Source organism: Tinamus guttatus, unplaced genomic scaffold (assembly GCF_059628265.1).
Source record: "Tinamus guttatus ecotype Peru unplaced genomic scaffold, ASM5962826v1 Tinamus_guttatus_pri_ptg000652l, whole genome shotgun sequence".
Taxonomy (NCBI): domain Eukaryota; kingdom Metazoa; phylum Chordata; class Aves; order Tinamiformes; family Tinamidae; genus Tinamus; species Tinamus guttatus.
The window spans coordinates 1,037,740-1,056,672 of NW_028289186.1; the positions used below are offsets into that span (position 1 = coordinate 1,037,740).

General features: G+C 39.2%; 1 protein-coding gene across 2 annotated transcripts in view; it reads right to left on the bottom strand.

Moving 5' to 3' along the window:
* Positions 1-18,933, bottom strand: part of PEX14 (peroxisomal biogenesis factor 14) — a 74,530-nt gene that overhangs the window by 19,582 nt on the left and 36,015 nt on the right. For both annotated transcript variants that reach the window (XM_088536167.1, XM_010213592.2), the window contains one exon: positions 18,465-18,549. In XM_088536167.1, the coding sequence (XP_088392293.1) occupies positions 18,465-18,549 (85 nt within the window). The remainder of the gene's footprint in view (positions 1-18,464; positions 18,550-18,933) is intronic.

Consider the following 18,933-nt stretch of genomic DNA (forward strand, 5'->3'; position numbering starts at 1 on the left):
TTGGAAAACAAACATTTTAGTTCTTCCAGAGTTTCAGCAAGATCAAGACCATGCGGAATGCAAAAGGTTAAAAGGAACAATAAAGGAAACTGCCAATTGTAAGTGAATTATATTTGGCTTTGAAAGCTGAGCCACGGCTATATTATAAAAGGCATCTCTTTGCGTTGTTTACCATCACCCTGACTAATGCAGACCTTTTTTTTTGTTTTAAATAATCTCATGCAAATTAGACACACACTTCCTTCCAGTTGATTGCTATCTGCAAGGAATAATCTAACCACAGAGGGTACTGAGCAAGGACTGAGCTGCAAGAAGGATGCAAGGAAACTGCCTTCAGAGCCCAACAGAATATAAACCTTTTCCCATCCCCCCAAGCCTCCATCTCATTCCTCTTCAGTGCAACATCCTTTGTAAAAATTGCTTAATTTCCACAAAGCCTTAAAATTTCCTTTTCAGGCTTCATGGCGTTGATCTGAATTATCCTGCAGTTATTTTGAATTCAGAGATTCTTGCTGACCTTCTTTGCAATCTTCCCCATTGCCACTCAGTTTCAGGGATCGCCCAGCCTCTGCTTGTAGTCAAAACACAGAATCAGAGCAAGTCAGAGAATAAAAGAGCATGTCAAAAATACCTCTTGTTGCCTGGACCTTAGACATTGTATAAAAAACTCCTTTGCCTAAAAGCTTTTAAAACTTGACTGCCTTTTTAGGCTCTTTCATAATATCCAGTACTATCTAATATAAGGACCTCGTGTACATCAAAATATTTTTCCTTTAAAGATCACTAGGAAGTAGAAAAGCACTATTATCCTTATTTTACAGATAGGAAAGTGAGACAGATGAGACGTGCTCCAAAGTCAGAAGTGAATCTCTGACACCCCAAATGAAAACTTGCATTCCTGACTTGCAATCCACTCTCTTTCCATGAATCTGTTCTCTATTTTTCTGGATGAAATACAGTAGCATTAACTGCAAGGCAAAACCTGCACAAGCTAGGAGCTGAACTAAATGAACCACTGAAGTTTATTCTTCTCTGTCTCTGACATTTCAGTGATGACTCTTCCTCGTCCCATCCACTGAGCACATTCTACCCTTTTTCTTCACCATATTCTTCAATTCTTTGCTCTGGCCAGTAACTCATACAATTTTTTTCACCTGAAGGCAGCATTACTTTCAGGGAAAAAACTTTTGCTTAGGAATACTGCCATAATAGGAAAGGTTAGAGGAAAGAATTAAGCTCTTTTTGCGGGTTTCCAAAAACCAGCTTTCCTACCCACTCTAAAACTGCCCTGCAGCAATGATCACACCTACACTTTTGCTGAGACAGAGTGGGGTTTTTCTTCTTGTCTCCTGCACACATTCACACACTTTGTATTAAGAAGCAAACAAAACCAAACTGGACAACTTTGTTTAGCTGCAACAAATTACCTGACTGCACGAAGTCTGCACACGACCTGAGTGAAAGGCAGAGCTGCTACTGCTAGACATCCTGAAACGACATTACCCACCGATTCCTGGAAGCCACTGCGTCAACTGTGCTCTTAAAGAACATGGCCACATTTTAAAAGAATCGTCACAAAACCCTATGGAATCTGATGCAGATTAATGAGTCCTCCTGTTCAGCGAGTTCTACACATTCTGGGTGATTCTTTTATTAAATATTTGTCCTATGGTTTATTGTGTCCTTTGAGAAAGTTCATAGATAAACACATTTGTAAAAGGTCAAAGGTATCGTGTCTTCTGATTCCTCTTCTTTCATGGTAACTTTTTAAGAAAAACTAAACATCCTTGTGACTTTTTTGCTCCTTCATTTACATTCAACACTTAATTTGGTTGTAACTATCCTGTTGCTGCACTTCTAACTTGAACCCCACGTACAGGAACCAAAAAGTCAAAGTGAAATTAGCTGGTCTCAACAGTCAGGCAGCTGAATGCAAAAATAAAAAGTTATTTCAAAAGTAAATGAAAGAACTTGAAATCTTACAGCTTTGTTCACCTGAAAGACTGCTAATTATGCAACTAAAACCTTTCAGAAATATTATATATGTTACCCCCAGTGAGTGTCTAAGCAGTATTTAGAACCGATTAAGTATTCTAACCTCTGTTACACAGGACTAACGCAAGGAAGGAAAACCTGACTGCCAGCACGATGCTCGGTATTGCAGCAAGCCAATCAGAAAGGAACAGGTTAAAAATAAAAACTATTTTGGCATTACATATATATATAAATAAAGAAGGACAAGAAAAAAAAAAAAAAAGCTGGCAGTAGTTCCTCTTTCTGGCCAGGCTTTTTTGGAGTCTATAATAAAATGAAGTGTAATGGAGGAGAGGAGGGCAATGTCAGAGGGTGAGGGTTTGGGAGAGAGGTTGTTAAGTATCTCCCTCTCCTCAGCTGTGTTTACTCCATTTGCAGGACCCCAGGTGATTGATAGACAAAAGAAAAGCAAGCAGACAGTGGCAGCCCTTTGGGAGCATCGGATCAGGGGATAACACCCACATCACCATCTAGAGCCCCCAACTCTCCTCAGGCCACTGGTAATTAAAAGGACAAAGCAAGATATGCAAACCAGAGAAAAAGTAAAAGAGGGATTTTTTTTATTTATTATTAACATTTTGTTGGAACAGTGGAGTGCAATAAGGACTCTCAGAGCCGTTAAAAGTCGTCGGGTGACCTGCAGACCCCTATTTCCCAGAGCCTTGTATAAAATTGAATTTTTTAAACATAAATTACACGTAATGACGACACTGTAAAAACTAACAGTAATGGAAAGCTGTGCTGTATTTCATTAGCCTGTATTATTCCGTGCCACCTGATCCAGCCGGGCCTTGTTTATGAGTTAGTGTGTTAGCAGATGCCGATGGAAGCATTTGCTTCGACCTTGCTCTTCTCATTGGGGCATGAAATTACGACGGCAGCACCTTGATATTACAGCCATAAATACAGTAAACTGCAAATTTAAGCCAACGGCTCCTATTGTCTCCGAACATAAAGCTGATCGGTATTTATTTAAAAGGAGAACGAAAAAAAATATTATATATCACCTTGTTTATGGGTCCAGTCCCCCCCTTCCCCTAATCTGCCTTATTCACTTGGTTAAATACTAAACAAACAAACTAAATCCTCCCTATTTTCTACTGATTAAATATTCTCATGAAATGAGTATTGTCTTCAGAAAACTGGATCAAAGTATTTTCACTTTGAATAAGTAAGGGCAGGCTACTTGTTTAACATGTCTTGAAATGGAAAAAGGAACAAGTACTATAACTTTTTTTCTCGGTTTTCTTTGGTATATGAGAAGTTCAAAACACACAAAAAAAAGTTGCTTCTGATCATTTATGTATGCATGTGTGTAAAATGTATGTGCAAGGACAGGGGAAAGAAAGAAGTATGTTTCCTTCTAGTTGCTCTCTATTTAAAAATATATTCTTCATTAACATGTTTTCAAAAGGAGAAGGGCATTGGAAAAAAAATACAGTAAGATTAATGGGAGGAAAAAAAAAGTGCAGAGGATTCCTCCTCTGAGGCAGCAGGGAGAAAGCCTCGTCCTCCTCTGGGCATTTCGGGTAAATACCCCCTTTCACTGACATAATACCTGCTAAAATATCTTACAGGGGAACAAAATCAAACACAAAGGCAAAGGACATTGGAATATCACAAAGCATATCACAGCATAAATCAGAGCATTGTAAGTCACTGCAAAATGCATTTCACTGCTGGTCTCAAGGCAGAGAAGATGCAGTTTCACTTGCAGTGAGAGAGGTCAGGTCTTTCTCTGTTAACGTAAAGAAAGCTCCGTGTGTGTGTGAAGCAAACTATGTTTCACATAGAAAAAAAAAATAAAAGGAGGGATACCTTAAATAAGAAATCCCAGTGCTAAGCTATGTATTTCAGGGGAGAAAATAGTAGGAGGAGGGTATAAGGGACAAGGGGCAAGACTTACTGGTTGGGCAATGGGACTCGGAATTCTGTGGTGTAAAATTCCTATCAAATGCAGTAGTGTCACAGCCTTAACAGGACTCCTCATTTTTAAATTCATCTACAACATATCTTCAGCTAGCAGACAGCCTACTTCAACAGGCACAATTTTTGTTTCAGAAGAAAAAAAATTAGACACAACACAGCTCTAAATCAAACAAAACATGGCCAGAAGTCCTCAGAAACCAAAATTACAGAATCAGTAGTTTTGTTACAAAGCTCCATTAAATTACTGTGCAACCAGTATATGCAAAACCAGTATATGCAATTAAACTTGAATCTTAGGTAACTTCTTCTAAAGATCTGTGTATTACAGGGTAATTCTGGGAATATCATTATCATCAGGAAAAAAAAGAAAAAAAACAATAAAAGGAAAAAGAAAGAAAGAAGAAAAAAAACCCACAAAAACAACAGAAGAAACAAGTGTCTTTGTAATTAAAAACCTCTCCTTAAAATAGGAGGAAAGTTCTTCCTATCATCGTCTAGAGGGTTTATTTTTAGGTCTCTTGCCTGCAGCCTTTCCTTTCTATTATCATACAAGCAGAAGTGCAGTATCTATCTGATAGAAAGCAAAGTCCCTTTCAAGCAGATAATGCTGAGGAGGCCAATGCAGGTCTACTACACACTAGTGCTGAAGAGACAACACATTGGACTAAGCTGGAAGCCCTCGGTGTAACAGGGAACATAGGGCACCTAATGCAGCCAGTACATGGTGGGAGAACACTACATGGAGGATCGAATGCCTCCATATATCTGAAATGATTCAAATTAATATCTGCCTTGGGGTTTGAAGACTCCCTTCCAAGATAGAGCAACATATCAGGAAAGGAAGATGACCAAGGCACTGTCATTTGTTGAGAGAGGCCTGTATTGGGCAGCAAACCCAGACAGTGGAAGATACGCTACTCCAGTAACCTAATCCTGTCACATAATTTGTTACAATAACTGACAACCTCTCTAGAAACAAGGCTACACATTCAGAGAAAAAAAATTTAGATATATCATATGGGCAAGCTCCAGAACATAATACTTGTTTTATAATACCCCTTAGAAACCCAAAAGGTGTTCGTTGTGTTCAATTGCAAAAAGAGAGTAGAAAGGCAGTCTGTCCCATAGCACTTGACTGTCTATATGAAAAGAAGGAAAAATCATAAGCACATATAAATCACATAACAAGAGTACACAGCAGATCAATGAAATTTCCTTTTTATCAAACTAGAAACTACAACAAAAAACATTCTATAAAGGTGAAAGGAAATTTCTTCTACAAGTTCATTTCTAAAAGCAGAATAGTTCGGTACACAGCACATCACTAAACTTCAAAAATCCTTACATCCCCCTTATGTTAAGAACAGCAATGATAGAAAACTTCTGGGTTTCCAATACATTTATTTATGTGAAAGAAAATATTTTCTTAAACAACTTGTTGAACAATAGAAACAAAATGATTCGCCTTTGGCTACTTTCTGCTCGATTATATTATCTTTAGGAGCTTTTAAGGAAAAAGCCAGAGGAGGGTAGTAAAATGCTGACGGTGGTTTCATTTTGATCTGCCTTCAGAACTCCAACATTAATCTATATTTCCAGCTCAAATGAATGAGTCGAACTATCCAAGTCAGATTAGTTATAACACTGAAGGAAAATGACCAGTCTGGAGGATCTGCAGTCAACCAGACACCAGTAATTCCAAAACCTCCTTTGTTCTTGCAGCAAAGAACGAGGCCTTCCAGTGGTACAGGCCTGAAAATGGTGCATATCAGACTTGACCTAGAAGACTGTCCCTAATGGAATTACCCACTTTGGAAGCCACCATGGACATGCTATTATTGGAGTAGACTGGCCAGAAATTCTAGACTCAGACTCTTTGTTTTTTAACTGTGAGGTTCAGAAGAAAGGAACTCTGTAAAAGAAGAGCAATTTCAATACATTATAATGAATTCTTTAACCATTTTTGTCAGGATGGCTGAATTTTACATGCCAGAATGAGGAGGTCTGTTCTGAGGCAACATTCTCAGTTCTTTACACCAGAATTTGTGATTGTCCCTAAAGCATTAGTAAGGAGATCCAGACTTTCTAAATCAGGCAGTAACTTTCAGACAGTACCCTCGACAGACTGAAATGAACTGCAGTATGAAGAGCAACTTGCCTTGCCAGTACTTACTTGCACTTTCACTTTCAAAAATTTAAACCTTAAAAAAGAACAGAACAAACTTATTAGTCTAGACTGAGCCCATGAAAATGCCTATAAAGTGTATACTTAATGAACGTCTAGTGCTTGAAGAAAGCACAGGATGGAAACGCAGGGTACGCAGCAGCACAGTGCACACTGTGCCCTCTATGCCAGTGTTGCTATGAGGAGCATTGAGAGACGTATCAACAGCATCATGTTTTTAAGAACATGGAAAAACACATGGACGAATATATGGAACTGGATATAAAAGCATAAAGAAATCAAGGCAAGTGAGGAGCGATTAACACAGGAATTTATATCCCTTTTCTGACAGATTTTCTCATATCTTTATGGAGTGACTTTTGCTCCTCTAACCCAGTTTCCCCATCTAAGAAATAGAATCAGTACTAGACACCTAAGAGTATCCAGCATGTCTCACAGCACTGAGAAGATAAGCACAGTTAAGAAAAATACACCTAAATACTACATATTTGATTATTATGGTATGAATGTTTCAGGTAATTCTGGTTTGCATTTTCCCCAAAAAGACAGAGATACCAATACTCTGTTATGAAAAGGCATGTCAGCAAGTATTCATTATGGATTATAAATCACCCTAGTTCTTCTATCTTTTGTTTTAGAGAATTTTTTATACGCCATTAAAATATTGTTTGCTGAATGCTACTACAAAGTTAGCCACCTGTAAAATTAAAGGCTGATGCCGCCAGTAACAGTGTTGAAATACCTTCTGTTTAAAAGGCAAACCTACTTTGTAATTTTTAACACAACTGTATAAATATTTCTCCACCCACCCTTCACAATTTTGTTGGTTACGTTGCATCCATTTAGACAAAAACCATCTATGTCATTACACAGGATGTTAATCTTGGGTGGAGAAGAAAGAAACAATAGCAAGCAAACTTTTAAGAAACCAAGATTATACATTCAAACAGCGACCTTAGTGATAAAAGAAGAGTGAAGACAAAAAACAGAGGGGGTGCGTCAACAAAATAGCAAAATAGTTTCAAAAGATGATTTTTTATGTTTTAGCTTGTTTATTGTTATTTTTTTCTCCCTGTGTGCTTTCAGCAACTCTTCAGAGTTCTGAAGAAAATTAAAGGAGTCTGGATAAAACGCCCAAAGGACAAGTAATGCTAACGATACTAAAAATAACGAGGTTAAGTGGTGGAAAAACTATGGTGACCACACACAGAGAACTGGAGTGGTAAGGTACGAAAGAAGTTTCATCATTGCTCCCTGGGGACATGCACAGAACATACTAACTGCTTCGAGTTCTCCAGGGTTCCGATTACCATGCCAAACACCTCCAGAGTTTCCTTATTAGTATAATAAAAAGCCTCTATGCATTAGGGTTCTATTCCCAGCCTTGCTATTGACCTTGTGTAGGTCATTTAACCTCCATCTGCCTCAGTTTCTACCTCTGTGAAACAGGAATAATATTACATGATATCTTTTGTAAAACTTGTCAGACTGACACTGACGATTATTATGCACAAAGAATAACTGTCGGTTTTAAGGATCTCTGCATACATCAAGTGCATTTGAGCTATGCAAGGCATTTGCAACAAATAATTCATTCAACTAACTTTAGCCTTTTTTTTTTCTTTTGATCATATTTGGTAATACTTCCGAATATCTAACTTGCAACAAACTACACAAGTACTTGAGTTCGTGCTTTGCTTTGACTGTGTGCTAAAACACATGGTGTTTTTTCTGGTCTCCTTTCAGGTACCTTGCCCTCAAAATCTAACTGCTGGGGTTGAATGTTCACAATGGGAATATCAGTCTATATTTTTATGAACACTCTGTGTCGCCTTCTAGTGTCTCATGAAATTCCAGCCCAGGAGTTAAAACAGAGGTGGTCGCTCAATTCAGAGAGCCAAGGATCAAGGCCCCGGCGACCAAGCCCCAAGGACAAGCCTTGCAGATCACTGCCATTCCGTACAAACCTGCAAGCCACAGTCCCCCTGCCAGGCACAGGGGGAACGTTGTTGCAGGGGAAGCTACTGTTCGACATGATGCTTAAGGAGCATCAGCCCTGTTCTCAGGAATGACAGCCCCTCTGTTCCTGAGTGCCAAGTCCAATGAATGGAGAGAACAACTTACAGTCACTACTGGAATAGATTATGTTCATCAAAAAGACTTTCCAAACATTTTCTTCCCCATTTCAGCCCAGGTTTTCTTTTACTGCTGCTCTTACCTACCTCAGATGGCCCTGTGTGAACGAGCTCTTCTTTTGCAGCACTGTATCTAGGCCCTGACTCTGCAGATAACCTAACAAATGGGCAAAAGCAGCTCGTGTTCTTATTGACAGCACACTCGCTAGTAAATACAAACCTCAAGGGTATTCTCAGTAAACACCCTGCCATCCCTAGCTTCTAAAATACACACACACACACACATATGCACGCACTTGCTTTCCCCGACACTGAACTCGCACCTCACAAACAAATTATTTAACTACTTTATCCCCCAAGGAAGAGAGTGATCATTTCAAATGCAGCTCCCTGCTCGTCTCTCACATACACGCAACGGCCTGATAGGTTAAATGCTGCCATTTAATTACAGTAATGGAAGCTGCTATTTTTTGGTTCCCTTGAATTCTCTCTCGCTCTCTTTTTTAAACATATTCAGAGTCATCTTTTAAACATGTATTTTATATTTCTGAGTTTTAACAGCTGCATTCTCCCAGTTATTGAAGAGCAAGAGCAATGATGTTCTTCTCTATACCTTGCAGTAACCAGCCTTTTAAATGCTATGAGAAAGGAAGACAGTTTGGATGCAGAGGCCAGTCTGCTCCTTCATTTACTTAGATGGTTTATGTTGATTTTAATTAACACAATGAGCTCAAGCCCCACTCACCCCCCCCAGCCCTTCACCTCATACAAAGCAGGTGGGACCTGCTTTAGAAATGCTTTGAGTAATTATACTGTAAATACTACAAGCATCAGTATGCCACATTAAATGTATGGCTTATATGGGAATACGGTATAAGACTAGGAGCCAGAATTACCTCAGATCTAACAGCTCATATATCTGACTCAGTTTCCCCATCCAAAATAAGGATGCTCTTTCCTCTGCACCCCACTGAAATCTGAAAACTGTCTGAAGAACGTAAAGGTCTAAACCAAGCACACAAAATGAGACTTTTAATCTTTTCAGTCCACAGAAGGTGCCTATTTGTAGCGGACTCTGAATATGCAAAGTAGTACAGAAGTAAGGAACATACACTTGCTAAATTCTTGAGCATGCTGAAAAACATTCTTTTCTTCTCCAGTGAATTGAGGGAGGGGGCTGTAAGTGGCCACAGATTAGAGGGTTTATGATTAATTATTATTGGAGGAGGACACATATCACAGTATTACATGTGCAATGCAATGATTATTTGTGAATTTTACATTTTTTATTGTCTAGCAATTAAAAAAAAAGGCTAGAAGAAAAGTCAAAATAAACTCATACCTATTCTAAGGCTCCAACTCCTGGAAAAATACCTATATTGCACCTATTCTAAACTTTATTTGTCCTCTAAATGTGGAATGCTTCTTTGTTTGTTCAGTGGCAGCCGGGTCACAAGCAGGCAGGCACGCAGGGATACTGCCCACCTTCGTTCTCTGGGACCGGTATCCACTGGTGTCTCTTAAGGCTGGAATCTTAAAAGGTGAGGCAGAGACAAAGACAAATTTAATTTTATCACCGTAAAGAGGGACATTTCCACATGGGCAGCAAGGACATGAATATCATGTGTATGCGGGGGCGGAGGGGGGGATTATAAACGCATTTTTGGCGAAATTCAATAAAGCTGATTCCACTGCATAAGGTCAGCAATTTACTTTTAAAAAATGATATGATTGCAACTTTTAATATAACCCATGTATTTGCTGCAAGATGCTCTGGAAGATTGTGTAATGTAACCACCCGACCTCTCCACAGGAGCAGAGATCACCCCATTTACCCTTTATTGTCTTGCTGAAAGCAATGCACATTTGCACAGTATGACAAAGTCAACAGCTTTTACTTAAGAGAGCCTCAGATTTCATTGAGAATGAATTCTCTCCTCTCTTCCTAGGGGAGCAAGGTTTTGCATGGACTAGGCTCCATCAGAAGGAATAGGAAAGAACAAACCGAAGACTAAATTCTCCTTTTAGCTAAAGAAAGATCTCCCTCCAGATTAAAATTAAGAGGGAACAGTGGTTAGCAGAAAAGTGAATAATACAATTTCACATTCACGAGTGTTCAAGATACGGTTTGAAACACAGTAGAAATGTTGTCAAAGAGAACCAAGAGAATTATCTCATTCCGGAACTTATTTTATCTTTCCTATCAGGAAAGTATTATTAGGCCTGAGATGGGTTTCAGCAGAAGAGCAACACAGATTATCCCGATTACACTCTCCATTTTAGCCCCAAGAGAGAAGGCTGTCTCTTTAGACTTAGAACAGGTTATTTCAAAGAACACACCAATGACTGAATCCATTCACTTGCTCCAGGAAAGCTGCAGGGAAACCCTGGGTTGCATGACCATGAAGAGCATATTCTTTCTATCACACAGTATTTTTATAGGAACGTACACATATTTCTTTGAGAGTCTCAAGGTGAAGCTTGCTTCAAAGGTCAGAGCTGCGGGGCTAGATTAGGCTTGCACGCAAACTGCCCGTGCTCTGACATTTTGACATTCTAAAGTTTGCAGCTCTCCCTTCCCATACGCAGCTGGTAAATTCTTCACTGCTGCACAAATGCGGCTCTTCCTGCAGCAAGCAGCTTCAAAAACCACATGCTGCAGCATCAACTGCTGCGCTGCAACAGCGCTGAGACACGTTTATCAAAGCATTCGTAAGCATAAGCTAAATCTCACTATGTGCATGTTGCAAAAGTGATAATTAAATCCATTTTACAGATGGGGAAGTTGAAAGCAAGTAACTTGCCCAAAAGTCAAGTAGTCATATTCCAGATGTCCAATGCCTGCTCTTTTGTAACTACAAAACTGACTTTCGCCGACACTCTGCAGTTATTCTTTCACTTAAAAATATGATAGACAAATTCTTAAATTTACAAATCATACACACTCAGGGTCCATGGCTTTTTGCCCATCTCTAAAGCTAGAGATTTCAGGACGCAGAATATAACTATTTTTACATCATCTTCCAGAAGAGAATTCAACCCACTCTATTGTAATGATATTGTTTTTTTCAGTGCTACCAGGAATGGAAATTTTATTTTGACATTAAACAAGGCAGATATGACTCAAAACGCACTCCATGAGCAATAGGAGTTAAATTTGTAAAGCCATTTTTAACGGCTCTTTTACATTACGTAGTTACTGTCAGGTAGCCAAGTGGAGAGTCACTATTATAGCCATGACATTCCAATTATTTGTTAAAATTAAGCTCACAATTAATATTTTGGAGCATATACAACTTCCTGGGCACCAGACCAGCATGTTCCAATTTATCAATAATTTTCAAGCTGCAGAAACATTGCAAAGGTGGTTCTGGGCTCTCCACAGAAATGCTGGGGAATTTCTGTGGGCCAAGAGAAACAGGAGGTGTGGCTGACTGTTCTCTAAATGAATCATCTCTCTTGTTCTGGGGAGTGTGTATCTAAACGGTTCAAGATCACTGTAGTTGGGGCCTGAAGCATGACAGAGAGGCTATTAGAACTAATGTGACTGGCACTCTGTTATAGAACAAATAAAAGCACATTTAGAAGATGTCAAATTTGAGAGTCTCTCCATCAATGGCTTCTTCGCAACATGACTAAACCATCAAAGCGGTGCCTCTTGTGAGACACCTTCTCAAGGCTTCCCATAGAAACCAACAAAGAAGTCATTCAGATTTTTGTCTTTTTAATATTAAACAGCAGGTCTTGTATCAAAGCCCTTTAAAAAAAAAATCTTACTTAAAGCGATACATTGTCAAGGTTAGTAGACCTCAAGTTTTCCTTGACTTAAGCAAAGCTTCTTCTCTTCTTGCTTTAAACATGCTCAAATAGGACTTTCTCCATCATGTTCAGGAATGTACTAACAAACTTTAGAGCCATTAGTTGAACTTAAAAGCACAGAATAATGCAAAATGATAGATTTGTAGGAGTCATTCATTAACAACAACAGAGAATTTACCTGATGGTAGCAAACACTTCCATAAAGGAGTGTTTCAATTGTCATGGTTAGTTATACCCAAACTTATGTCAGGTGTTTTTCCTCCTTCTCTTTAATCAGTAGTGACTCAGACAATAATCAAAGATGGGATAGGACTTGATTTCTCCCTTTGGGTAGGGACTGAATAGCTTCCTTTCCAAGTCTTGAGGAATAATAGGGATGGTTTTCCCTATTGTGATGGATACATTTTTTAAGGTTTCACTCCAAACATTCTGAATAACCCAAAGAATAACGATAGCTCGCTGATACCACAAAATAGCCTACTTTATATCATTTGATCAAGTTTTGTCTCCTCTGCAGGACTCCTGCAGGTCTTCTCTCGACTCAGAAGCCATGAAAATCTGTAGAGTTCATGACAAGTTCAGACATATAACACAAGTAGTGGCAAAATTGATGGGGGAAAAGAGTCAGCTTGATGAATAGGCTGGTGCTGAACAGCGGGTGACAGATATGCACACAAGAGACTGGCAAGACAGGAAGACATCTCTTTCACAGCAGATGGATGGAGATTCTAAATCACTTTCGGGAAGAGAAAAAAAGGCAACTAATACACCATATAGAACTGTGATACTAATTTCTGGATCATGAACACATTTATACTTCTGGGTCATGAGTTCTGGCAGTGGAAATCTCCCTTATACATTGAACACTATCAGCACTGGGCAAACAGCAGCCTGCCAGAAACAAATACGGCTATAGAAAAAGCTGTTTTAGATAGAAACTGTTACGAGTTTGTTAGGAGTTCCTTGGGACAAACCAGATTTCTCCAGATATGCAGGGTGTATTAACTGAAAGTATGGATTTGAGGTGCCTACAGAAGAAACTGGGAGCAGGAGCAGGTGTGGGACATACTTTTCTTTAACTTAAGCAAAGTATTACAAAGGGACATTAAGCTGTCTTTCAAACAAGTCATAAGCACAGGCCTAAGCATCTTTAGTAATTAAATACCCCACAGTGCTTTTCAAGAATCTTAGCAAATTTTTACTCAGTAATTACATTCTCTATTCCTAAAGCTCCCTCTGCAAAATCGCTTACATAAAGTATTTTTCATTTCCTCTCCTAAAAACCACGTAGTGATGTTAAACAGCTGCTGTCCTCTACCTCAGAGGTGCAAGCATTTCAGTGGCAAGCACAGAGAAATCTAGATAACCCTATACACACCATTGATGCAAATGGCTGCAGAGCTTCAGTGGTTAATGGGCACAATGTACTCTGAGGTCCTCAAATGAAAAGCATTATGAAAATGGAGTATGCACCTTGACTTCCCGGTGGCCTGCGCAATTATTTTGTATGTCTATACAAGCTTTTAAACTTGCTCTATGCTCCTTGAGTACCTTTAATCTTCAGGAAGCATACCCTCCCTAGTTCCATCTATGCTAGTGAACTTTCTCTCATTCTGGATAAAGTAATTTGTTCTAGATGCTTAATATACCAAGCATACTCTTGCAACTATAGAATAATTTTTTACCAATGCCTGAATTCCAGGTTTCACTTTATAGTTTAGCACATGCAAGTGATGAGGACTGCCCAGGCGTTTGCAGAGAACTCTACTCAGCCAGAGAACCAGTTACCCTATCTGCAGGTACAACAACAGGCAGGCATTCACACACAGCTTCTCTTGTGAAGTCAAGTCTTCACTTCCTTCTTCACCACCTCTTAAATCCATATCCTGAAGAGAACGATAGGTCACCTGGTTTTCCTTGAATAGCCTACACATAGGGTCTGATGAGAAATTCTTGTATGAAATTGCTTATTTCTAAAAACAGATAAGGTGTGGAGGGCTGTAGCAGTTTGGCTCAAACAGATATTTTGTCAGTACATATTATTAACTGGATTTTTTTGTATGATTTGTCATTGGACTCCACTGGCTGATACTGTATTTTGTGCTCAAGGAAAAGCTTTGTAAAAACTGTTCAAGCTTCACTGAGACATGTTAAAGAATTAATTACAAAGTAAAGCTGAAAGAGAAAATTAATTTTGGAAACAGGAGAGGTTACTTTTCTTTTCCTCCCTTTTCTGGAAGTGGGGGAGGCAAGGCAGTTATTTTCATCTTCATCCTGGGGGCAGAAACTGGGCGCTGTCCAGTCGATAACCTGGCCATCAGAACAAGGTTTGTAATTAAAAGGTCAGTGACCTGGAAAGCAGGGACCTCACTCTCAGGGCTTCTCAGTAATGATGGCACTATTAAATTAAGACTGTTATGAAATCAATGCTAAAAAAGCTTTCATGGTAACGAGATTCCATTCAAGGACATGCAAACTGCCTCATGAAATGGACTTAAATTATAAAAAAGAAAAGTAATAAAAGAGGGTTAAATTGAAATCTGCTGAAGAATTCACATCCTTTAAAACTCTTCAGCAATAGGCTGTGCCCCCTTCAGTCAAGTTCTCAAGGTGATCCACTTGTGTCTCTTTGATAAGAGAAAAAGACAGGGAAAAAACTTCCAAGAATGCAGGTACAGACAGAAGAACAAAACTAAGTTGATTTACTACTGAACATTTGGGGATTCGTGACATTTGTTTCAAAGAAATCAAATATCAATCCATATTTTTGAGCTCTAAATGGAAGGGCTAGGTAAATTAAATAGTTTACCTGTCTCTTCAGAAATCATCATAGCCCGATACCTTGGCAGTGGCATAAGTTTCTGGAACTGTGCTGCACTGCAAAAAGCCGTGCAAGACGCATCGGAGAACCTTTCTTAGTAACTCACTTCCTCACAGCCAAAGCAGTGAAGCAGATTAGTAGAAACAACATGTAACAGGGCAAAACTTCCCACAACCTCCTACTTATTTCATCAAGCGTTTTATTCCTCTTGGAAGTAGGTAGCCTGAATACACGAAAGACTAATCCAGGTAGCAGATGAAGAGAACCAGCAACTGATGAAACAGGTTTTCAGCCAAAGTTACACGAGAAGTCTATAACCTAGAAGTTACTCCCTACCCTCCTTCACAAAATTAACACCCTGAAAAACAGAGCTCCATATGTATAGTAGCACATTTCTACCCCCATTCTTTATCTTGCCAGAATTTACAGATTCAGAGTGCACAAAATTAACAAGCCATATGAGTTACCGGATGGGTAGCTGAGCAGTACAGGACATCTGAGGCACAACAGTTAGATGACAGACACATTTCCACAAGGGTTTAAACCCCACATGCTGTCTAATTACTCCCAAGGCGCCGCTGATTCTGTGGCATGTCATCAGCAGAATCAGCGAGTTGGACAAAAAACAAACAGCGTTTTTTTTTCCTTTCTTTTCTTTCAGATACTCTGAAGGGAAACAGCTGTTTTTCCCTTCATCTGAAGAAGTTCATGATAAAAAGGAGGAAATGTCATAAATTACATAAAATGCCAGTGTAAGCTTCAAAGAAAATGATAAATGATTCTAATAACTTCATGTTTCTCATTAATGCCTCTCTATTTAGGAGTTTAAAAGCGCTCAAGACAACACAGAAATCTCATCCAGCTTTTGAAGGACCTTTTACAAATCCAGGACGCCCTCATTCTCCCAACTGCCATCAACACCATCATCCCAGGGTGCCCCGTTCCCGAGTGAGCAGTTCAGCAAACTTCTGTCATGCAAAAAATAGGAAAGCCTGTGTTCAACCCCTGCAACTGCTCTTTCACCCAATCCAGTTGATAATCCTAGAGTAACTTTTATTTCTCACCGAGATGATATGCACTAAAAGAACCTCAATTATTAAAAGGAACAAAATTCTACTCTCTATTCTCTCTATTCTCTCTACAGCCATAGATTTTAAACAGTGGAGATTCACAGATTAACCCTGCAGGGTTTCCTGAAAGTAACTACAAAAAAAAGTTCATGTACACTGTATCATAATCTACAGACATAAAATTTCCGAGGTTTGCACCTCCAAAATCCTTCTGGAGTCCAAGAAAAGCCTTCCTCCAAGAAAAGCCTTGCTCTATACAGCAAGTCCTGCTGGAACACTCCTGCACCAGAGTCACTTCTGGTGTCTGTAAGTTGCTAAAAAAAAAAACCATTTACAAAGCTCATTTTAATAGAGAGTCTTGTAAAATGAAATGGTTTCTATACAGAAAATGCTTTCTTTGACTGGTTGCAGGGCCTTCTGCACTTGGAAAAAGGGGATACCATTGCCATTGGGATGACGACTTTATGTCAGAGCATAGCAGGAACAGCCTACCATGTAGTCCCTCATTTGGCCACGGTTGAACTAGCCACAACACACAGGCTTCAAGAATATTGCCTCCACCTGTTAAGGCACACAGGTACAATGACGGTATGTGCTCTTTGCTCTCAAGCACCAAACAGTGATCATGCTGTAAACTTAGTGGACAGATTCCATATGGCCATGTTTGCAAGGATTGCTGGGTACAGACACTGCTAGATCCTGCTCCTTCCTATCCCTTACTGTTAAGTTTTCAAAGAAATAATTATCACAAAGGGAAGAACAGCAAATTAACAAACAGGAACAAACAGCTCTACCAAACCATTTTTTCTCTTTAGTAATTATTAGCCAAGTAATTCATAAGTAGTATTAGTCGGGCCACGGTTTCTCTCTGCCCAACCTTCCTCTTCTCCCAGTCAGGGATTTATTAAAATTAAACAGATTAGATGGAGCTCCTGATACTAAAAACTGTTCAGCGAAGCCTGCGGTGGGGAAGTGCAGAGCAAACACCAGAGACATTTGTCTCTAAATTGCTCTAAATACCTTCTGCAAATGAAATTCTAACCCAGCTGTGTTGAGAGAGAAAATGAGGAATAACTGGTCATTGTCAGCAGAGGAGAAGATCAGGCGGTTATAATATTGCACGATATACTGGGGGCTAAGGATCTCTCGGCAACAATAGATTTTGTATCAGGTTACCCCGGGTAATCAGCACAGCTTTTAGGCTCAGCTTTCCCTTGCTTCATTGCTTCGATGATAGAGTTGAAATCCCCAAGCTTTTATGATTAATTACTCCCCGTAGGTCCACATATTTCAACGAAAAACTCATGGAGCACAGCAGCCAAAAGGCTCCAAATTTTAATGCCATCCTGATGGCAGGCAGGGCAAGCAGTGTTGTACAAACACTAACTGGCACTAGGACAAGCCGTGAGAGGACCACATTGAAACTGTTGTACCTGTCAACTACTTATCATGACAACAACGTGAAAACATGAGTCTGCCATTCCCTTCTAGGTCTTTTGCTGTTCAAGATGAGCAGAGTGATGCCTATGCTTGAATTCTCTATGATATCAGGTCTCATGCATCTCAATAAAAATGTCATATCCTCAGTCAGACTAATATGTATATCATGGACTTCCCTAATTTTCAAAAATAAAGGTCTTTAACTGCAGAATTCAGTACACTCTGAAGCACCGATGGCTTCAGCATATAAGTTGTCAATCCCCTCTCAGTTTTAGAGGTTGTATTTTCAGGATCATTTTGCTTCTCATGCACATAATTTACTCCAAGATAAGACCCTTTGTAATATTCACGTCTTGCATGAAAATTTGTGGCCTAAGAAGGGTATCATGAACTTCACCTGAAGAGCACTATGTTGTTGGCTGAAAACTTCATATTAAAGAAAATTAGTTCTCTTTGTGAATCAGAAATAATAATAATTAAAAAAAATCAGCAGGCAATTCCATCCTTTTGAGGCTATATTTGATTGGTCAAATTCTGTTCAATCCCTACAAAAAAAAGGGCTAAACATAGTTACCAGGTTACCGTTGCAGCCTGAAAGTCAGGCTGAACCCAAGCCTGACCTTGTTTACTTTTACTAAGTCCTTTGCTCTTCATTCCTCTCTGGCTCTCCTCTAAAGCATTTGACCTTTTCACCCAGAAGCCGGTCATTCTAAAGCCCATGTCGCAAGGAGGTAGAAATGACCAACTAGTCCATAACAGTAAACTATCCTCACTTCGAAAAATATCTAATAATAGTTAACCCTAGAACTTCCAATGTGTCTTCTGTATTCTACAGCTCCACATCTAGTGCCACTATTGCGCTAATCAGTATGGAAGACAACAGAGTAGTATTTCTCACAAACTTCAATTTTTTTTTCTTAAACACATCTCCCTTATCCTAACATCTAATTTTCCATTGCAATATGTTCTGGATTTAACTCTAACTCAAACTCTGTCATTACCACTGAGACAAGAAACCTATGTGTCCATACCTTTCTTCTTCAGAAATGCTCTTCTGGTTGCAAGCGGACTTTGGCGGACTCGGGGATTCTGTAAAAACTTCACTGCAGTTGCAATCTGGTGAAGGTAAGAAGACCGGAGAAACAGAATAGAGAAAAGTTAGGAATGGTCATATTCCTATTTTATGTTATGCAATTTTTTGCGCTGCAAAGGCATGACATTTAACAACACATGGAGATGGTCTGGAACTGAAATCAATCCAAATTTGGAAAATGTTTCAGTGATCAGATCCTTTCTAATCAGCCAGCACAATTATGAAATTTCAACTTCAAAGTTTTTCTTTGAATTACTCTTTCAGCAGCTCAAGCTGTACGAAAATCTGCATTAAGATTCCTAGAGTTTACTCTGATTTAGATTGTGATATTTTGGCATAGGTAGATACCTACATTTGGGAACAACCCTGAGACAGGGCATCTGACCTGCAACTGTTAGACTGTTACT